Below are 22,778 nucleotides of genomic sequence, written 5' to 3' on the forward strand. Positions count from 1 at the left end.
TTGGATTATATAAAGAAAAGCCTCTGTGGGAAGGGCAGACCAGTTGCAAAGTTCAGGGTTGGGGGCAGGGCACTCCAGCTAGGGACTGAAGGATGCTGGGAGAACCTGAAGGCCAGGTCTGCTTTAGTGTGTAAAATATACACCTTAGTCCCTTGTCCCAGATCTGAAACCAAACAGTTGGTATTTCTGTTTCTTTATATGTTCACGTCTCCAAGCTCTAATATATTGAAAAGAAAGGAGACCAAATCTTCTAAATGTCTTAGGATGGAGTCTTACATGGCTGGCCTGTGCCAGGAGCATCTCCCATACTCCTGTGCCAAACCCTCACTGGCTTTCTCTTTCCAAATCAACTGCGTTTCCCCCTAGCATTTGCCCCTGATCTTTAGATGCACATCTACAGCCCTGCCGTATTCCACATCCCCTGTCTGTCTCCCACGAGGTGTGGTTTGAGTGAGAAATGCCCTACATAACTCATGTATTTGTACACTCGAGCAGCAAGATTTTTGAAAGGTTGTGGAATCCTTGGGAAGTGGAGCCTCTGTGGAGAATGTGGTCCCTTATGGAGGAGGCTCTGAGGTTTTATAGCCCACCCCCACTTCCTGTTGTCTTTCTGTTTCCTAACTGCTGATACCATGTGGTTCCTGACAAGATGGATCATACACCCTCCCTGCCCCCCAACACTGTGAATGTTAAACCAAAGTGTCAACAAAACAAAAACAACAACAACAACAACAACAACAACAACAATATCCCTTTCCTTCATAGAGCTGCTTTCTACCTGGTATTTTGTCATCAGCTGTTGAAGTAGTCAATACACACAGGCTTCTCAAAGCATTTTCTGGTTGTTTTGTTTGCTTGTTTATTTTTTAACAGTAAACATGTGTTTAATTAATAACAATTCAGTTATAAAAGCATTGGATTTTGGGTCGGGCTGCATTTTTTAGACTCTGTTCACTTAGCTTTTACATTTCACACATTAGAGGCATCCTGCCAGGTAATAAAATAAGCCCAGCGAATAAAGATGAGAATAATAAGCCGCCACCAAGCTGGGAAGTTTTTTTACATCCCTGAATATCTGTGGAGACCGATGGAAATGCCATGTTTTCCGAGAAAACCATGCAGTGTTTTGAAAAGTGAAAGTGTTCCACATTGCAAATAGGATTCCCTTGAAGAGAGACTAATGGATTTTTGTATAATTTTTTAAAAATGGCTGCAAAAGGACCAAACCCAAGATATTGTTTGATTTGTCAAACCCATACCCTCTCAGCAGGGGGCACTTAGCAGGACATATTTCTGCTATGTTATCATAAATTAAACCAGCACAGCTGCAGTCTAAAGGGCTTTTAGTGTCAAGAAGTTCACACGGCACCCCCCAGCCCCACCCCCGAGCATCTGGAAGGTACCGTCGAAGGCAACGTCACAATAGTGAGCATTGTCCTTCTGACTCTGCACTCCTATGCCCTCCATTTCCAGGAAGACCCAAGTGTTACTTAACCCCACAGAATGCAGGGCAGATGAGATATTTTAATGAAGCATGAATAAATGAATAAAATAACTAGGCAGATTCCTTCTGCTGCCATCACACCCGGATTCTGGAACCAGAATGAAGTGTGCCACATCAGAAGTCACTCCTGTAGCTTGTGATGCCTCCCTTCAGGGATGGGGCCAGCCAATAAGAAGACACGGTGCTCAGAACTGGGTGAGAAGCTTCCGGGACTTGAGGCTCTTCAAGGCACACAAAAAGAAAGAAGGTAAGTTTCTGACTTATAAGACTGTGCATAGAAGAAGTTTACAGGGTAGATATGGTAATGTGAGGGTCCATGATTCCCAGAAGAATGATACCCCACACTTAAATACTATGTTTTATTCTGCAGAAGTCCAGCATGCTGGGCTCTCCCATTACCAGAACAGAGAAACCACCAAGTGAGCTCGAAGGCCTGATTTAAAACACACTAGGGGATTCCAGGGTAGGTGACCTCTATGTTAATCTGTTGGGTCCATCTCTAAGGACATTCTGTTGCTAGGGTGTGGGGGCTGGAGACTTGCTGGGGAGTCTGGAAACTGTTGCTGAGGAAGTAGCTGAGGAAGTCTGGAAACTGCTGCTGACCCATTGTCCTTGCCTCAGGCCAGGTGGTGGCCAGCTTCTGAGGCTTGGACTTGCCTGGAATTGCCCAGTTCTTGGAAACAGAGATTTAGGCCTTGTCTCTTTAACTGCCAATTTGAAGCCTGTCATGGAATCAGTCTAGCCTTCTCAGTAAGAGGTAATGTCTGGAAATAAAAGCCTAGGAATCTCTGTTTCTGATGCCAAACCTGCATGCACGCACACCTGTACACACACACACACACACACACACACACACACACACACACCTATTTGAGGAAATCCACTGTACACACACATACACACACACACACACACACACACACACACAAACCTATTTGAGGAAATCCACTTTGCTGAAACTCTAAGTGTGGCACCTCACTAAGTCTCTTTGAAGGATTCTCTCAAGTGGCATTTACAGCAATGGTGTTTATTTAAAACTTACATCCTCAAGTGCCTGGACCTGCTAACCGGGAGTCCAGTGATGTACTAGCAAGTGGAATCTTTGGACTTGGGCAAAATATATTGGAGTCTGAGCTGATTAGAGCAATCCCAGGTGATCTAAAATCAAACTGTGTTTTTTGTGGGGTTCACAGAGGGCAGCAGTTCATACTAAAAATACTTTAGAGGTTAAATTTCATAGGTTTTATTATTTTAATTATGAGTCAGCTGCCTCTCCATTAAGTCTTTTTGGAATTTATATCAAAGGGAGATAAAAATGGCACACTAAAAATATTTTGACAAAGAAGAGTTTAGTTTAAAATCAAAAGGCAAGTAAATTTTTCATTTAATTCTCTCACATTTTCAAGACTGTCTCAAATATTTGACTGGAACTTATATTTATATTTAGATCAAAAAATTAATATATCATTCTTCTTTTCCCAATTTCAACATATTTTTAATATTAGGTCATTTTTTTTGGCCTCCCAGTCGCTTTATATTTTTAAATTACTGTCCTACAATTTTAATGCTAAGAAAACATACTTTAAAGAGATGATGAACTCAACCTACCAGCTAGGATTTGCTGCTGTCTTGGGAATGTTTAATACCAGAGTGAAAGCAAACAAGCAGTAGCCATGACTGATTGATTTACCTGTTCATTTCTCCAGGCGATGCCTAGATGCTGAGTTAAAGAACGGGAGGGAACATTTAACATTGTCTGGCAAAGTTATACAATGATGATTAAAATGAAAATACTGTAACCATTAAGATAAAGCTCTATGATTTCTTTCTGGTGTTACATAGTACTAGCATCTAGGTGACAGTGTTTTAAATCTTCTTTTTAGAGGATGTACCAAGTACAACTGACTGTCTAAGTGACACATAAATATCAATGTCTGTAGTCTGTTCTGATTAGAGACTCGGCTTCAAAGTAAAAGGTGTACAGGGTATTTAAAAAGAGCTGTTCTACCGTTAGTACTGTAAAACCTGAAACTTTGTTTTACAAGCCTTTTATGCAGGCTACAAAATTCTCCTCAAACCTGAAGAGAAGTATGGTGTATGCACTGATCAAGCATCAGCACAAACTCAATAGTAGTGAGCTCATTTTCATAGAAGGAGGCTTATAATTCCAGCTGTTGAAAACTTGCACAGCTGGATTCTGGCTACAAGACAGAGCTCTGATCTGTTGGTGTGTGTGTGTGTGGGGGGGGAACACCAATTTAAACTTGTAATAAAAGTCTTTTTTGATTACTTTTTAGAAACCATTTTCCACCAAAATCATGTGTGTGACTGAATTTAAAGCTAAAATATGGCCAACCCTTCTTTTAACCTATTTGTACCCAACTATTTTAAGAAAACTAAGACAAAAATAGCTAGACAACCAGCTTATTCTGGTTAAAAACAGAGGGCTCTCTGAAGAAGGGACTCCTACTTCAAAGCCAAATGCTGGGATTTGGCAAATTGGAGAAAATCATCAGCACAAGGTGGTTAGAAAGGGGTTTAGGCTGATCCTTCCAGGGCTGGCTGGAGTGAGTGTGGGCAAGTGATGGTCAGGAAATGTGCAGCAGACTAAAGAAAGTTCTGTGGCCTTAATTAAAAAAAAAAGATTTAGGGACTTTCCAAAAATTCATTCATTGGACAGAACTCAGCCTCCCTTTACCTCAAGCTAAATGACAGAGGCAGGTCATAGTTCTTACTCATTCATTTGTTCATTCATTCATTCTCTTACTCTATCCATCAATAAAAGGCAACCATTCATATAAGGCATTTTACAATCATAATTTCATGGCTTTCCTTGTTCTCATCACAGTGTTACATCCATGAAAACTGATTACTGTTTGGTTTTGCTTTATTCTCAGATCGGGTCTAGCAACATAGCCTACCCAAAATGGCCTGGAACGTCTACATACCATCAATTGGTCTTGAACTCGTGATTCTATTGCCTCAGCAACTCAGGGGTTGGGATTGAGTACACACAAGCTAAGCGCTCACCCTTTAAGGCATCTTTGGTTGCTCTTGTTCTCTAATACTCCACGTGAGCGCATCACCAAATTCTGTCTGCTGGATTTCTCTCCAACCTTGACTGCTACAACCCTGTCTAAGCCACCAGCTGCCAAGGGCTCTTCCCGAGCTTGTCCCATAACTCTCGCGTCTCCTTACCCAGCTCTTAGCTAGAACTTAATTGTCTGCACAGTCACAAAAGCAATGTTTCTCCAAACTGAGGTATGAGCATCTCATCCCGTCACCCAAAGCTCACCATGACTTCTTCAAATGCCCAAGAACAAAACCTAACACCCTGGCAGAGGACTACATGGTTTGCATACCTTGGTCCTGATTCTGTTACCACCTCCTGCTTTTCCCATTCAGTCTTAATGGTACAGCCACAATGAGTTTCTTAGTAATCTTCCAGTGTGTTTAGCATGGGTCTACCATAAAGTGTCTCCACCTACTGTCCTCTGCACCTGGAATGTTCTTTCTCCATATCCCTTTGATCATATGACCTTGCTTAGCAGAACTGTGATTTAAATGATGTCTTTTTGTTACGATGTTTTTCTTCTTTGAGCAAAGTGGTCTTTGTGTCTTCACTATCCACTTCATCTTCCACATATTAAGAGTGACCCCTCTAAAGTGCAAATGGATGGAGGTTCTTCATCCCATTCAGAGCATTTCCATGGTTACCACATCTCAAGATTGGAATAATACACATACAGGATTAAATATGCAGATCCAGCAATTCCTTTGGCCTGGTCACCACACTTTTCTCAGGACACCCTTTATAGCTGAGCTTGTTGAGTTATTCATTCTTCTCTTACCTGCTAAACCTTCCAATATACATTTGCCATTTGGTCTGTGGTGTTCCTCCCACCAGAAGTTTCTCTCTCTCTCTCTCTCTCTCTCTCTCTCTCTCTCTCTCTCTCTCTGTTTCTTTCTTAAAGAAGATCTGGACAGAGAACAAATAGGATGAGTGTGTGAATAGTATTCATGACCGAGTGTCTTAAACTATGTGTTGAAGAGATGTAGTGTAGATGAGAAGAAAGGAAAGGAAGGATTCATTAGCATTTAGCTCATGAATGATTGGCTCCTTGAGATTGTGGAGATGAACTGGAGAATGTAAACCGAATTGAAAAACAAGAATAGACGGTTAGCACAAATTCATGTTACAGAAGTCAGTGAGGATGGCCAGAGACCCGAGATAATCAGGGTCTGAAAGTTAAACTTAAGTAAAGTAGGTTACATAAAGTCCTAAGAACGGTTTGAGGACCAGAATGGGTCACCCAAGTTGCAAGAACTATTGTAGTTAACAGTAAGGATCTACTGTAAGTTTGCATTCAAAAAGTTGCACTAATTTTCTTGGAGATTTGAAGAAATATCTACTCACCCAAGATAGAGCAATAACAGTAGACCAAAAAAATTTAATATGACTTAAGTCTAAATTGGTAAACTGATGAATTCAACTGAGCTTGCAGGAGCATGAGTGAGGGGTTGCTTAGCCGAGCATGGAAAACTTACAGTCAGTCAAACCAGTGAAGAGGATTCTCTCCTCTCCAGCTATCTCTAATCATTTACATGCTGTCAGGGAGAAACAGGCTTTGTCAGCTCTTCCTCTTCCATGAGGAAATCAATGGACCCAATCTTCTACAAGACTCATGCTGGCAATTACAACTGCTAAGTATTCCAGAAGGTAAACGTCCATGCCACGCCTGGAGAACAGCATTCCATAACACAAAGACAGACTTAATGAAATAAGATTCTCCAACTGGAATCAATAGACATTTCTCCTGTCCAAATAGTAACAGTGCTGACCTGCGTAACCTCTGAGATCAGAAGCAAGGAGTGGGGTACTCCAAAGGCAGAGGCAGGCAGGTCTCCGTGAGTTGAAGCCATTCTGGTCTACAGAGTGAGTTCCGGGACAGCCAGGGTAGCTATACGGAGAAATCCTGTCTCAAAACAAACAAATAAACTTCTGAGATCAGACAGAAGCCAGTCATATTTGGGATAGGATGGTCAGAGGCAGGTAGGAAAAGTTTCATCCTAAGGTGGCCCACCTCCAAACCCAGCCAGCAGGAGGCGCATTCGTGGATCTCATGAAATTACTCTAAAATACTCTCTTGATCAAAACACTTTTAACCAAAATGATACAGTTTTAGGAATAGTCTTTAGTTTTTCCTTCTTTAAGGGTTGCCTTTAGGTTTTGCAAGCATATATAAACGATGATCCCGAACATGACTTACGATTTTCTTGAAATACAGTTGGGGCCGGTTGAGTGAGTTTAGCCACGCAGAGCGCTCTTTCACTTCAAACTGACATGGAGTGCTTGACCTTTGCACTGTGTGGCCGATGAGTAAAGACGTCCATACACTTCCAAACTCCAAATGTCTCTAAGGTTTAAAGGTTAGGAGTGGCAAGCCTTGCTTCACCAGTGAAAACTGTAGCCAAAAAGAATTCAATTTGTGGCCAATGGGATGCCTTGATGGATTGCAGGACATTGCTTGTGGAACATGTGGCATGTTGGAAGTAGAAGACAAGTGTCAGTGATGTGCTTGAAATGTCTAAATTCCATTAGAGTACCACTACAGCCTTCCCTTTAGAGACTTACAAAGCCCTAGTACATGGCTTTCATTCAGCAAAGAGAAACTGACTTTACAGTTCTCCTGAGTAATATCATTTCTGCATTTACAAGGAATGACGACCAAGTGCAGTTAGCGTTTGTGGAGAATGTTTAGTCGAGTAGATGAATGGTTCTTGAAGAGCTGTAAAAATACAACTTTCCCTGTTTAGGACTGTACTGAATTTTTAGAATCCAATCAGCATCTAGGCAGCTAGAAAGCCAGTGGTGGCCAATGTGTAGTGACCACGCTTCATCAGACAAATGTTGGTTGGGAGACGTTGCTAAAGAACAAGGAATGATGGCTGTGATTTGACACTCTGTTTGTTGACTTTTCTAAAAGGTTCTAAGTTCACACTCAATTATCATAAGCTATCTTCTCCATGTTAGACTACTGGTTATCCACACAGCATTCTGAGTAACTCAGCTGTCTCAGAAACTGTCTCCAGGAGGACCACCCATGGAATTACCAGAGACCAGAACAATGGGAAAAAACAAAGCTCCTGTCTACAATCAATTTGCTTGATCTGTGGTCAGTGTAATGAAGACTGGGGTGTCACTAGTTCATAGTTATTCTGTTTAAGGAGCATTCCGTTGTTTAATTAATATACTTTCAATATCACGTCAGCATTCCCTAAACTGCATTCCAATGTCTCCTGGCCAATAAAAGTTACCTTTTTCTAATCATAAGGATTAATTGAATGATAGGTTGGGGGAAAGTATACTATCTCATTTTTATCACTTAAAATGCTCATCGGTGCTTTATTTGCTATAGAGAACTTACTCTAAATTGTAGATGTCAGTGACACAGCCGGGGATAAGATAATACCCTTGTCTACATGGAGCTTAAGTTCCTTTCTTATAATTAAAAGTAAGTTCTCCATTTTCATGTATATGTGTGGAGTAGGCATATGTATGAATGTTTGCATGTATGTGGGCACACACGTGTGTAGGTGTGCATGTGTTTGTTTGCACGTGGAGTTCAATATCGATGTCTGGAGCCATTCTCCGTTGCTCTTCAGCCTTATTCTTGGAGGCAGGTTGTCAATCGTATAATACACAAGGAACTCATTGTCGTTTTCATTTTAGCCTTTTTATTTATTATTCTATGATAGCTTTTGTCCTATTTGCAAGTAAACAAATGTTGGGTCCTTCCGGTCATGGTGTCCTTCTTGCACAGGGAGTTGGATGCAGAAAATAAGAAGCAGGCAGGATATACAGATGCTACACGCATGGTGCTCACGACAAGTTCACAGTTTCCCTCTCTTCACATTCTGTCTCTACTGTTTCTTCCTTCCCATTAAAAAGCTGGTTCACTGTTTTATTTTGTGTTTTTGCTATTTAATTTGTGAGGGACTTGAATGTAAATGTGAATACCACAGTCTCATGAATCCCTATGGCTTTGTAAGTGTTTGACTTAGAAAAGGCTTCTCCAGCTTGGGTAAGGTTTCCTTTCCTATCATCCCCCTAGATTCTGCTGGTGACAGCCTTATAGATTTTAGTTAGCTGGAAGGATGGCGTTCACTGCATGTTTAAACTTTAATCTCAGAACTACAGCGTTCCTTTCATCATTGCTCAGTTCTGCATTCTAGCCTGCGAAAAAGAATGTTGAGATTTGCCAGAATGTTACACCGTAGAGCAGTGTAGAGTCTTCAATTCTACAGAAGTCAAAGGAATAGTTTCCAGGCCACTTATATATGCATTGCAAGGTTATTCATATGCTTAATTCTATGAAATCATACCCCCTCTCAGTTTGCAGCAGTTCTTATCAGGAGAATGGTAAGAAACAACCTTTATTTCTGTAGCGTTTTATTTCAGAATTGACCTCGTGGCTTGTGGCCATCTCGTTTCCTGTAAGCATAGCTCAGGAATTTATTTTTAATAAAAGATCCATTTAATTTTGAGTTAAGAAACTCAAATAATTCCCCCAAAGCCTGCTGACCACAGTCTAAAACTATGAACTGTTCTTCAGAGGGTTTTGGGTGTGGATAAAGAGACACACTTTTGCAATTTTCAGTATGTCATCATCAAACAATGTTTACAAAACTCAGCACTCTGGGGATGTGTGCAGGCGTTAGCAAGCAGATGTTGGCAGTCAAGGAAAACTTACAATTGCTGCTCGAAAAAATTCCCTGCTGCCTATCAGTTACATACAAGACTGTCGAGCTCTCCCCTTGGTGTGGGCGATATGGATGGTTTGTAAGACAGTTGATCCAAAACCAAATATGAAAACCGTGGAAAGAGAAATCCTCTATAAATTTTCATGCAAGAATCATTTGTCTCTTTTTATGACTTTTAAAAAGAGGTGTTTTAGTTGAAAACAATCTAGCTTGGAGTAGTCTAACAAGACTATTGAAAACGATTTTCTTAAGTTTCGTTTTGCATAATGTTTTAAAATAGATCAAGAACACCCCCACTCTGGCCCCTGACCCAGTTCTCAGGATGTTCCATTGTTGAAAACACCTAGCTACTCCACAAACATGTTAATCTTCATTTCTGAGAAGTGACAAATCTTTTTAGTGGAAATGAATCAAACAGGTCGACATATTGATTTTTACAGAGTAAATCTTTCTCTTCCCGATAAAGACGGGGGAGGAAGGGAAGGTTCTTCAGGAAGATTCAGGGAGAGCTACCAGACTCATTTAAAGAAAATTTTAAATATAACCTTTCTGTGATATTAAAATATGTTATTTTATGGTATTGCCTTTGAACAATCTGAACAGAACATGTTCAGTCAAAATGGTGACAGTCAGAGAGCATTTTCATTTCCAAAACAGTTTTTTTTTTGTAAAAGACTGATTATGATAAAATCTGAATTTATTTTTCTGGGTCCTTTATTTATATATGACAAAATTCCCATATACTTTGAAATTCAGTGGTGTTTCAAATTTTGATTGAGGATCACACTACACTGAAAGACGTGTCTGTTTTCAGTGGTGAGGCTTATATTGAAAAGCAACTGTTGAATTTGGGATGTTAAAGGCCTATTTTTTTAAAAATATAGTTTATATAGTTCCTACCTTTTAAAAATATAAAGTTAAAAAAACTGTAAACATGAGATTGCTTGGTGAGTAGGTGTACTTGCTGGGCAAGCAGGAAGACCTGAATTTGGATCCCCACCATGTACATAAAAAGCCAGTCACCGCCATATGTACTTGCAGCCAGAATATCACACGAGGTGGAACTGAGACTGATGGAGCTTGCTGGCTTCCAGCCTAATTCCAAGTTCAGTGAGAGACCCTGTCTTAGAGCAATAAGGCAGAGAATGATAGAACAGTGGATGTCTTCCTCTGTCCTCTGTGCACATCTGCATACCAACAGACTCATACCACATGCACATCATGTACACACACACACACACACTCACACACACAGACACACTCACACACACACATACAAAATCACTCACACACACATATCACACACACATACATGCACACACATACATACTCACTCTCACACACACATACACACTCACACACACATACACACTCACACACACACACTCTCACACACTCACACACAGACACACTCACACACACATACAAAATCACTCACACACATATTCACACACACATACATGCACACACACATACATACTCACTCTCACACACACATACACATTCACACATACATACACACTCACACACACACACTACACACACATACATACACAAGTACCAACTAGTGAGTCTCAATGTTGTTATAAGTAGGACAACCAGATATTCTGTCCCTCAGACGTAACTCAATAGAAAGTGATGTCCTATGTTCCCTGGTGGGAACCCACAAGCCACTTAGCATTCCAAGTTACCTGCATCCAGAATTGTTGTTTACTGAAGTATAGCCATTACAATTTCTTCCTTGCCTCAGTTTACCTTGCAATAGCATGGGCAACGAAGAATAAAGGGACAGAATACAGATGGCACTCTTAAAGGCATGCTGGTGAAATGCAGTGTGTGGCCCTCGTATAGACACTCATGTCAACAACCATCCAATGTGTATATTTGAAATAATGGGAGAAAAATGAATCTATGCTGGAGAATTTTAAGGAACCATTATTACTTTTTAAGGAGCAATGTTGGTGTGATTGTGGTTTGAAAGGGGGCTGTCTACCATTGGTTGAGGCATACATGGGGATGGGTCAGACAAGACAGTTTATGAACAGAACGAGATGATGTCTAAGAGTCACTCTAAATACTTTTTAAAGATGGAGTTGCAGGGGGAGAGAGAATAAAATGGAACAATATTACTTATTAAAGTAGATGATACGTAAAACTTCTCTAATGATTATATTTGCTAAAATGTTCATATAAAATTTGAATGTCCCTACATTAGTTGATAATTGTATCGATTTGCTTCCATGTGTACTTTGGTCTGTTGGAAAATATCTCTAATGAATCAAATTCAGGTCAGTTTAATTGTTCAGTTATAATCGGCAAAGGCGAAAGGGTGAGCACTGCCAGAGAAACAATTCTTTTAAAGCGAAGAATTGGAAAGTTCTCCCTTTATGAAAGTAGACAAAAGAAAAATTGCAAAACAAGTTTCATTAAAGCAACAAGCTTAAAATGGGAAGTTCAGGACCGATCAGGAGTTAGGAAGTTGAGGGCAGGCCGGGGTGGAGGAGGAGCAAGGAGGGGCACGTAATTTCTGTTCAATGCAAGGAAGGGGAGTTATTTCTCCTGTAGATTTGTCAGATAGTTTTGTGCAAGGAAGATAATTCCTGGTGCGTGTGAGCTTTAATCGATGTCCAAGCCTTCTCTTTTCTCTGGTGTCAGTTCTCAATAAGCCAGTGTGTTTGGTGGGATGCTTGAGAACCGGGTGCGTGTGCTTCGACTGAAGAAATCAGAGTTCCTGAACCCAGATGAAAAGTCTGTGGTTTCACTTCCTTCTGAAGTAAATTTTCAAGGTTCAAATTAATTTAGCTTCAGCACAACTTAATTTCAGACTAAAACAAACAAACAAACAAACAAAACACCTGAGAGATTTTAAACAGTTTTTTGATTTTATGATTCCCACCGGATTTGTGTTTTGATGTGCTGAGGAAGAAATGAGTCTAAATGAATGCAAAACAGACAGGTTAAAGTGCCCATCAAATATCCCACTTTTAAGTCAAGATGCCATAGTAGGGAAAAGATGTTCTAGCTATTAGGTGCTTGGAGAAAAACAGAATGTATGAACCGCATGCAATTATTTTAGGGATGAGGAGATGGGATGCAAATAATTCTCAGGACTCGAATTTGTACACAACACAAATATGTTCTATTGGGATTCAAAATGACTAGATCTCAGAAGTGACATAATTCTGGTAAACAGGCGAACATTCCGTGTGGCTTTGCACACATGGGCACCCAAACTCTGACAACAATTTTATCCTGGTACTCAGCAGCTAATGGTGTTGGTTGGTTGGTTCAACAACTCGAGTGATGCAGCTTGACAACAGAACCCTGCATAGCCCTTGTGTACAAATGTCACCTGCTCCATGCTCACTTTAGAGAAGACCACATATTCCCAGCAGACTTCCAAGGATCTCGGTTCCTTGGCAGTTGCCAAGGCTGGTCATGGCTACCTTTCAGCAGAGCAGGTCAGAGCCAGTCTTACCTCTGGCATGGCCTTGGACTTGAGCTGTCCTGGGCTGCTGTGTGAGCCATCCTTCCTTCCCTGTTGGTTTAAGGAATACAGACACACACAGACACACACAGACGGACACACATGGACGGACACACACACACACACACACACTCACACACACACACACACACACACTTTACTTAACATTAAATAGGTCTGGGGGTGTGGCTTGAGAAAGATCATAGCTAAGTATGGAGAAAGACAAATTGCTTTACAGGCCAGTAGATCCAAGCCCGGTGCAAACAATCGCTTGTTTCTCTAATGGCAGCCTTCTTTTTCCCATCCACTAGGATCTAAAGGACGTAACCACCCACGTCCAGCCCTCCATTTTTCCTCTCTGACCTGAATGTGGAAATCCAACTAATAAAAATTAGTTTGATGGGGGAAAATGGTTTTATGCCTGAAAAAAAAAAAGGAAATGGAATTTAAATATCTGGGGGGATTCACCTCACAGAAATCCCATCTTAACCTGGGTAAAATGTACATTGGAAAAATAGCATGACCTAGATTATCCAAGGAAAAGAGAAAACTAAAATGCAAGGCTTTGAAAGTGGACAATGAGTGAGAAGTTTGATTTCAGTTAATAACTAAAGAAGCTATTCTCAAAGATGCTAGGATGAATTGAAAATTATCTTTTATAATGAATGTAAGCATCACATTGGCACAATGGGAATCTTGATGACTAACCTGAATCTTTCCCCCACAGGAAATAGTCACAGATGTGGCTATTCTCATGCCTTTTAAGTAACTGAAGAAGTCTCTGTCTCTCTCCGTTTGGTTTGGCAATGGTACCTTGCTTTATAACTAGACACGGTTAGCAAGGAGCAATGCTTTAAAAATCAAAGATTGAGAGTCATTTAGTTTCTCCTGGCTTCTTTCAGTCTACATTCTGGTCCCTAAAATGACACTAACCAAGTGTCATCCTATTTGCTTACAACTCTTAGGCCCTGCTGACGCTCTGTTCACCTTTGAACACCAGAGCGATAACAAGCAGGCAAGCTGTTCTGACTTAGACACCACAAGCTCATGGGGATTCCTGCAAATATCCTTTCCATTCATTTGTATTTTTACTTCTGCAATAATGCTTTTCCTTTTCATTCTCGAAACATTTTTGCCCTGGTAACTGGGGTTTGGGGAGGCACCCACTTCTTAAGATGTGAGAATCTTTTCTTTCCATAAAGTTTCGTAGAGCTTTCAGGCTTGGACTCACAGAGGTGTGCATGGGGGTAGACGAGCAGTGGTAGAATTTGTTAGGAAGAATGTGAATGACCCAGTGAGAACAGAGGTGTGAGGTAAACAACAAGCCCAGCACTTCTTCCTTCAGTGCACATGGAGGATGCTTTCCTACCATGATGGCCACCGACAGCAGCAAAATGGCGAACAGGAAGTTGAGCTGAGAGTGAAACCAGGATTAAAATATAGGACAATGAGCAGGGGCCAAGGCTAGGAGTGTAGCCATCATCAAAGACTGGAAGCAAAACCTTGGCACTGCCTGGCCTTAAAAATCTCATCTGTGTTGTCTCTTTCAGCAAGCCGTTTCTCTTGGGATTTCTGCACGGCCAGCGGAATGAAGAAGCATAAGGCGAAGAAAATGGAAAAGCTGACTCATGAGAGGTTATGTCACTTGTCCAAGATCACACAAGAAGATACAGTAATAGCAAAATCAACAATCCTCAGAGCTGTCCCTGGCTTCCTGCTTACAGCTTTGGCCTCCTGATGATTCACGGCCCCTGGTTATATCTTAATCATGCCCTCTGTGACCCAGGGGCATCTGATCAGTCTTTTAAAAAAGGACAACTTCATTCTTCCAAGAGGTCTTTCTGTAAACACCTCCACACAGCGTCTTGGCAATTTAGATGGTAGCTGTTTTTAAGGGCAGACATATTCTGTAACCATTTTTTTTCTTATCTTCAAACTCTCATGAAATTACCATTGAACTTGAATATGGTAAGACTGTCTTCCCCCAGGATATGGGAAGGATACCTGGGAAGGGACAGCATTCTGGGAAGACCAATTGCTCAGTAACTCTTAATAAGGATTCTTGACATCTGACACCTCTGTCCATCCAGTAGAGCCTGTGGACTCCTTCCCACAGTTGTGTTTTTAGAAGCTTAAATTAAATCCCCAGGATTACACAGAATCCCAGGGAAACCAATTATGTTGAAATATAACTTTTCAAAACATCAAAATGTCAGATTTTTGATGCAGTCATATATGTATTTATTAGTAATTATATAACAAGATATAATGGCAAGTTTAGCAATTATCGTAATTCTAAAATTGTGAGGGGAGAGTAGTATTTGAAACTATCTTCAGCTTCTTCAATGTGATATAAAAAACCATCTGTGACTTTATTACGGATGAATCACAGCCACTGTGGTATGCTGCCTACAGGCGTAGTTGGAGAAAAATGACCCCTCAGTCTTGAGGTTAGTGAAAATAACTATGCCTTTTGAAAAATCAAGTTCACAGAATGAATTGTATCTAAGGACCCGATATTAAGAACCCTCACTTAGAAAATGATATACTATTCTACCTGATAAATTGTCTCATTTATGAGTTATTAAGGATAGAAATCTGCACGGAAGGCTTAGCTGAACTTCCAGATCATTGTACCTAAGCATTCCACTCAAGTTTTGATTATTTTCATATGCAAAGGTACAATTAAGCAAGCGTTGATCCCATGCCAGGAAACTGGCAAACTTGACTCCAGCCATGTATGTGCTTCCATTTTCCTGGTGTATTAAATCTCAGAAAGGCTGGGATGGGTGGGATGCCTTGGCCGAGGCAGCGGAATGGCTTCTGTCTTGGAGGCTTGATTTCCTACTTACCTGGCAATGCTAGAAGCAAGGGAGTGCACGTACCATGCCGGTTCCACGTGTTTATGTATTTCCTCCTCAAAGGACTCCTTAAAACAGATGCTGGCTCTCTCTGAGAGAAGCCTCTGGATACTATTTGTGTGCAGAGAACAGATCATTCTGTTTATAGCTTTGCATCTGGGAGAACAGAATTCAATCAGCTACTGGTGTTAGTGTTTCCACTAGAATTCCAACTGCACTGGCTGTCCCTAGGTGTAAGCTTGTATCCCCTCAATCTCCCCAAGAACCCCTTTTAAGTACATTTACTTGTCACATCTACTCTAATCATTTCTACTATCCCAAACAAGGTCTTACTTATTTACCCATGATTCATAAGAAAGAATGTTCCGTTTAGCAAAATGCCCAGTGTGTGACGAAGAACACTTGAAAAATAAGAACAAGAAGGTTCCGGAATTTAACCATTATACAGAGTTGTTACAAAGAAATCAAAGAATTTAGACTATTTAACCAATGCAAGAGTTATTGTGGTTATGTATCCCAAACCAAACCATTTTACCAAAATCTGCCCCAGGCACTGGAAGCAGGCATTGTTATTGTTTGAAAATAGTACTCCATTTCTCTTTTAGTTCTAAGCAGGCACCCTTCCCAGGCGTGGCTGTTTCTCAGCCAGCTCTCAATGCTGGTGTCTTTAGGCCTTGACTTGCATGCAGTTTATGTTCAGAAAGAACACGTAATCGTTGCTCTGTGTTACCTTAGCCAATCTGGAGAGGCTGGCCAGTGAGAAATTGACAAGCTACATCTCCAGGGAAAAGAAAGTCCAAACTCGTAGCACTTGCCAGGTTTTGTGCGGTGTAAATCCTCCCACCATGGCTACAAGCTACCAAATGACTTCACTGAGCAGGCAGATGTGCAAGATGACCTTAATGACTCTCACAAGTCAGGGCCACTCGCATGTGTCCACCAGGAGACTGCTCCCCTCCGCAGGAGTTAGAACTGTCTATTTGCTTGGTGCTCCTTCTTTTGCTTTGCGTTGTTTCGGCTCTTTGTTCAAACTCAATGTAGACAGAAAATTGAGAGAGGGGGGGGGGAGGGAGGGAGAGAGAGAGCTAATCTCTAAAACTGCACTTTTAGTATTAGCCATCTACAGTCTCATTATAGACAAATCTATGTTCTTTCTTAATGTTGCTCATTACTTAATTCTTTTTTTCTTTTTCTTTTTCTTTTTCTTTTTCTTTTTTCTTTTTTTGGAGCTGGGGACTGAACCCAGGGCCTGCGCTTGCTAGGCAAGCGCCCTACCACTGAGCTAAATCCCCAACCCCTTCATTACTTAATTCTTAATGTTGCTGATGTTACCTACCGAACACCTCCAGAAGCTAACTATGACATGTATTAGGGATTTATATCTTACACCTATGACCACCCACACCTCATGCCAGCCCTCTGTAGGCCACATGTATTCTAGATAATTTGGGGAGCCATTAGAAAAATGCCTCTGGCGAAGTGGGATCACTGTCTCTTTTGCAGTACTGTAGAATGAGAGTTTCAAAACACAGAGACATTTTGCCTTTAAGATAATTTTATTATCCTCGAATCCTACCCAAATCACCATGTGTTATATGATTAAGCTCCAGCAACCTACCAATCTACCAGAAGGGAAATGGGGTTGACTTAGCATCCATTTTCAATATTACAATAATTTATCACCGACAAGTGAAACTCCGTCTCTATTGGTAGTCATTTCCTACTCTCCTCTGTCTGTCGGCCCAAGGAAACACTAATCCACAATCTATAGATTTTCCTACTCTGTGCAGTTCAAACAGGATTGTATTCTATGATGTTTTCCCTGACTGACTTCTTTAGCTTGGGATAACGTTTGTAAAGTTCATCCAGGTAGCACCCCTTTTAGTAGTTGTTCCTTGTTTTGACATTTCCTCCATCGTAAGGGTTGTTTTTTTTCACTTTCTTCATAGTATCTTTTGTAGCATGCAAGTTTTTAGTTTTATTGAACTCCTATTTTAAAACATTCTTTCATCACTTACTTTTTTTGTAAGACTTCACTGTCTAAGCCAACCCCAGGAAGACCTGTCTTTATTATTTCTTCAAGTTTATTATTTAAAAACTTAACTGTAGCATATGGGCCTCTGATTCGTGTTTTTCAATGTAAAGTGACTGTGTACTGAGAATTCATTCTTCATATACGGATATGTAGTTATCTCTGCGCCGTTTGGAGGCGTCTTGGCACTTTTAGTAAAACTCAGTTCACTACAGAGAAAGACTCTAGTATGTGGAAGACCCAGGTGACTCAACAAAAAGCCAGCTCTCTAGGTATTCTAGATGGTAATAACAGGCCGCACTCCACACAGCAAGGAGATGTGAATCTGTATTAGTCTGACAGTGAACTCTCCTGGAGGACCTCAGACCTCAGACTGTATCAGGCTTCAGCGGGCTTGAGGAATGGTGAACGTTCATTGCATTCTCAGACAATGCAAAGCCTGGGAGAGATATTTAATATTCTGTGACACAACACTAAAAGTTTAAATATTCTTTATAGATCAGGAAAACCAAATCAAAATAAGTAAAATGAGTATTTTTATTTCAAAAAGTAATAAATATCAGGTATTGGGGGCTTCCTGAGATTTTTAGTAAACAGAATTGAAGTTCTGCAGTTTGATATTTGAGATACCATTTGATAATGGTTCTCTGTGTTAGTTTGTCCATATGCTCTAGGAGACCCTGAAATTTCCTTGATAACATCATTCAGTAACTTGTCAAGAGACTTAGAAATGCTGTTTACTATTACTTCTACACAAAGCACTCCAAGGCCTAGGTATTCTTAATAAAAACTATCATATATATGCTAATAAATATGATATATGTCTATTTACATAAACTATGTGAATAGAGAGAATTAATAAGGAGGCAAGAGCTGGGTATTGATAAATAGATAGAGATGATAGATAGATGATAGATAGATAGATAGATAGATAGATAGATAGATAGATAGATGATAGATATAGATGGTTGATGATATATAGATGATAGGTAGATAGATAGGTAGATAGATAGATAGATAGATAGATAGATAGATAGATAGATAGATGAATCAAACAATCTCCAGAGACAATTTCTTCAAACTTTTAATTTATTTGATAACTCTGTATCTAAGTTTGGGAGAGAAGAGTATTCTTTGTATATTTTTGCTTGTTCAATCTGAATAAATGTCTTTCTATATAGATCAGGGAGAATCCTCTAAACTCATAAAATGTTGCAAAAAGATAAAATGAAAGGCTTGTTATTAAAAGCGAATTTTTTCTTTTAAAGAAAAAGATTATACAAGTCCCTGGGGCATTGTTCTCACCTCTGTTGAAACCTCCACTGGTCCACGGCAGTAACCCAGAATTATTTAGGACTTATGGAATGAGGCTTGGGTGCTGCCCTGTCTTGTGGGCTTATCACTGGTCTTGGTGGTCTAAAACAACTCAAATTTCTGAGGACCCTATGCTTTTAAACATGCATTCAGATTCTGCATGGCCAGCTCTGAAATCATCCCTTACATATGGGAAGGGGAGCCAGAGTCCAAGCCCGCTCCCGATTTTTGTATCCTTTGTCTACTAAAATCCACTGTTCCCTTGTGAAAGGCACCAGAGTGTCTCTAATAAACTGGGGAGCATTTAGGGACCTCAGAAGGGAAAGATTGGAGAGATTACAAACGTGATAGATGAGGAATGTCTGAAAAATCAAATAAGAGCTAGCCCGGGGAAGAAAACAGAAGTAAAGAAAATATAATAAGGGTATCCCAAATATTAGAAAAGCCATCATGTCCCATAGAGGAATATATGCATTTGTGGTTGTAGATATCAATATTAGAAACAATAGATATATTTTCACACAAATGAGTGGGTAACATTCTAGTAATCTCATGTGCACAGCCGAGGACGGCCTACCTCATGAAGAATGAACACGATCTCTTATCTTTCTAAAGAAAAAAAAAAACCCCAAAAGCTCACCAACTGCAGATACTATAAAATGTTTGCGAGGTGACAGAGAAATACCTCCTTCAAATCCGAATTTCCATAGCTCTCTTCAACTTTTTTTCCCCCAACAACTTGAAAGGCTCCATGAAACCATTATCCTCTGCTCTGAGGTACAGAGCTCCATACCGTGCCTTACCTGACCACCGCCTGTATGAAGTCTGGGATCTCTCCACAGAGTCTCCCCAGATTGTGTCCATAAAGTCGAGAGTCGCCAGAACACCTGGTCTCTGGTTTTGCATTCCATTCACTGAAAGAGCCTGTTTTATTGTATTTTATTAAAAATTGGAAAGCCTGGATCTGGAGTTGTAGTTACCAAAACCAATCCTTTCCCTTCTCGTTTACAAGGTCCTTTGTTGTGGCCACTATTTTTTATTTATTTGTTTGTTTGTTTGTTTGTTTATTTGTTTGTTTATTTAGAACTAGAGGCTCTTACTGTACGTAGCTCATTTCTCCTTCCACTTCAGTGGTTCAGCTAATCCTACCCATTTGAAGATAAATATTCCCAACAATTAACTCATCTGCTGGTGGGGATAGATGATGGGTGAGCTAAAGAGCTAAATATAAACATATTTCTGAAGTATGTTCCTGAATAGGACCAGAAGTGCCACAGCATGATACTTTAAAAAATGATAATTATAGAACAACTGTTGTAGCTTGAATGTGAAATGTCCCCCTGAAGCTCATGTATTTGAACACTCATTCCCTTGATGGGACGGAGTCTTGAGAGAGGGTCTAGATGGAAGAAGTAGGTCACAGGGCCTTAAGGTTTCTAAGTCCGATTTTACTTCCTGTCCTCTCTGCCTCCTGACTGCAGACACGATGTCACCGGCCCCTTGACACTTCTGCTTCCCCGCTTCCCCACAGTAACCGACTGTACTCCTTCAAAGTGTAAGCCAAAGTGAGCCCCTCCCCAATTCGGTTGCTGGTTGATCACAGCAACAATCAAAGTAATCTACAAACAACATCAAACTTAGCAGATACCTAAAATGCTTGAAGATGCTGATATTCTACACACGTCCTCACACCCATCTCCACTACAAACAGAATATAAATGTTATTGTTATTTGTGGCCCTCGGGTTTGTTTTAATATTAGACAAGGAGTGCTGTGGCTCTATAGTTTAAGTAGTAGCCTACAGTCCCCTACTCCCAACCCCATATGTGATTATACTCCCATAAGTATTTCAGGTAATTGGCTAACAAAATGCCTTTCTTGTAACTGTAAAATACAAGATACTAATCTATATGGATATATTGTTTTCTTTAAATGTCTTCTAGGCCCTTCCTTCTTCCACACACTTCTCTTTTAAACCTGTGACACAAGATCCAATTACATACTCGCAGCAGGAAAGAGGAAACTCCTGCTATTCTTCATCACATGTCGTCATGAAAATATAACACCATGTGTCGTATTTCTGATCTAGGAATCAAAGGCAGGAATTGGTGCATGTCCTCCAAGTGATTTAGCTAAAAGAAGAATGTTACAGCATCACCTTTCCCCCTGTTTCTACTGACAAAGCAATGGGGAAAAGACAGTTTTACATTTTTTCAACTGATGAAAAGAGGGAAGTTGGCATGTCCTAGGCAATTAATCTCATGGGGGTGGGTAAACGTTTAGATAAAAAGACTCAAATGGTTTCCTCCTTTAATCGGAAAACAGCCTCCCCAGAAATATTTATAATTCATAAAGCATGATCTGGAGAGGACATGATGCTTTGAAACTAGGGAGTGTAAGTGTGCACTGTCCAATTAGTGGTTCCCCTGAAAGAGGAAAATATTTTTAGAACTCTAGGGGAAAGCCTCGGGGTGAGGATTGGGAGAGATTTGAATTTCAGATTGGCAGAGCCCTGTTACATGGGATAGATAACCCAGCCCAGCTGGCTATAGTGGTCTCACCTTTGAAACAAACAAATGAAACATCCCAGCATGGGATGAATAATAATAATTAATTATTATTTATTAATAAATGAATAGCTACACAGTGGCTGGTCTGCCATTTATACTCTTTAGACATTCTCTTACCTTCTTCTAATGGAAATAAATTATAAAAAAGCATGTGTGTGTGCGTGTGTGTGTGTGTGTGTGTGTGTGTGTGTGCATGTGTGTGTGTGTGCGTGTGTGTGTGTGCAAGAGGTATGCATGTGTATGCACATGTGTGTAGGGAGGTACATGCCCATGTATGCATGTGTGGAAACCAGAGGAGGAGCCTAGGTGTTCTCTAGCACTCTCTGCCTTTGCCTCTTGGTCCTTTGCTGAACCTGGAGAGGTAGCAAAAGATCATTTCTGATTATATTTGTGTGGCTGTTTCCAGAAGAGACCATCAGTGAAGCCGGGGAGTGAGGAAAGAAGAACCATCCTCACCCATACAGAACAAAGGAGCAGAGGAAAGGTCAGTTTGCTCTGCCCTGTGAGTCTGGGATGCCTTGAACTCCAGCCCCTGCTGACCACACCAGCAGTCCCTTTGGATTCTCAGGCCTTCGACCTTTGCGTTTGAACTCCAAGTTTTATTTCCCCAGCTTCCTTGTTTCGGGCCTTTGGACCTGAGTCAACCCATTCCATCGGCTTCCTGGGGTGACCGTCTTTCGCACTTCATCTCCACAGTGTACGAGCTAATTCTTGTAATAAATCCCTCTTGTTTACCATGGCTGTGTCTACATCCGTCTATTGATTCTCCTACTCATCCAGCCCTCTCTCTGCTTGGTTCTATTTCCCCGAGAAACCCTAATATAAAAGTCTTTCTTTTTAAAATTTTTATCTCACGTGTGTGGGTATTTTGCCTGAACAAAATGCATGTCTATGCACCAAATGCATGTCCAGTACCCACATGGACCAAAAGAGACGTCAGATCCCCTGGAACTGGATTTACAGAGGGTTCGAGCAGCCATGTGAATGCTGGGAGTTGAATCCATGCCCAGCTCCTAATCACCACACCATCTCCCCAGCTCTTGCATTTATGAATAGATCCAAGAGATATTGAAGCAAGAAGTTATGCTTCCGTGGGTGGTGGTGATGCATACCTTTAATCCAAGCACTTGTGGGGGCAGAGGCAGGTGGATCTGTGAGTTCAAGGCCAGTGTGTGATCTACAGAGTGAGTTCTAGGACGGACAGGACTACACGGGGAACCCTGTCTTGGAAGAAGGATGGGAAAGC

General features: G+C 40.7%; 1 protein-coding gene and 1 long non-coding RNA gene across 8 annotated transcripts; one reads left to right on the top strand and one right to left on the bottom strand.

The window, feature by feature from the left end:
• Positions 1-834: 834 nt before the first annotated feature.
• On the bottom strand, positions 835-6,923 carry LOC148003781 (uncharacterized). Of its 2 annotated transcripts, XR_015629167.1 has the most exons (4): positions 6,775-6,855; positions 6,347-6,480; positions 4,867-6,243; positions 835-1,725 (listed from the first exon to the last, which is right to left on the bottom strand). It is a non-coding gene; the product is annotated as an uncharacterized LOC148003781 (long non-coding RNA). The 2 variants fall into 2 exon arrangements; XR_015629166.1 differs by lacking the exon at positions 4,867-6,243 and having other exon boundaries at positions 869-1,725; positions 6,775-6,923.
• LOC148003782 (uncharacterized) lies at positions 1,402-22,271 on the top strand. 6 transcript variants are annotated; one of them, XR_015629162.1, is made up of 5 exons: positions 1,419-1,751; positions 1,875-1,967; positions 14,306-15,205; positions 21,939-22,016; positions 22,144-22,271. XR_015629162.1 is itself a non-coding variant. In XM_087568166.1 (3 exons), the coding sequence occupies exons 1-3, from the start codon at positions 1,604-1,606 to the stop codon at positions 22,119-22,121; spliced, it is 453 nt and encodes a 150-aa protein (XP_087424292.1). In that variant the 5' UTR covers positions 1,420-1,603; the 3' UTR covers positions 22,122-22,271. The 6 variants fall into 6 exon arrangements, 1 of the variants encoding a protein (XP_087424292.1); XR_015629161.1 differs by lacking the exon at positions 1,875-1,967 and having other exon boundaries at positions 1,402-1,751; XR_015629164.1 differs by lacking the exon at positions 1,875-1,967 and having other exon boundaries at positions 1,420-1,751; positions 14,306-14,723.
• Positions 22,272-22,778: the final 507 nt, after the last annotated feature.

The sequence above is a fragment of the Rattus norvegicus genome, chromosome 9 (assembly GCF_021556685.1).
Source record: "Rattus norvegicus strain SHRSP/BbbUtx chromosome 9, alternate assembly SHRSP_T2T, whole genome shotgun sequence".
Taxonomy (NCBI): Eukaryota; Metazoa; Chordata; class Mammalia; order Rodentia; family Muridae; genus Rattus; species Rattus norvegicus.

Excerpts from the sequence above, each read along its gene's own strand:
- LOC148003782 (XM_087568166.1), top strand. The coding sequence starts at position 1,604 with ATGAAGTGTGCCACATCAGAAGTCACTCCTGTAGCTTGTGATGCCTCC. Across the intron at positions 1,752-14,305 it reads GGCACACAAAAAGAAAGAAG|CAAGCCGTTTCTCTTGGGAT; the intron begins GTAAGTTTCTGA and ends TGTCTCTTTCAG. Across the intron at positions 14,428-21,938 it reads AGATCACACAAGAAGATACA|AAGAGACCATCAGTGAAGCC; the intron begins GTAATAGCAAAA and ends GGCTGTTTCCAG.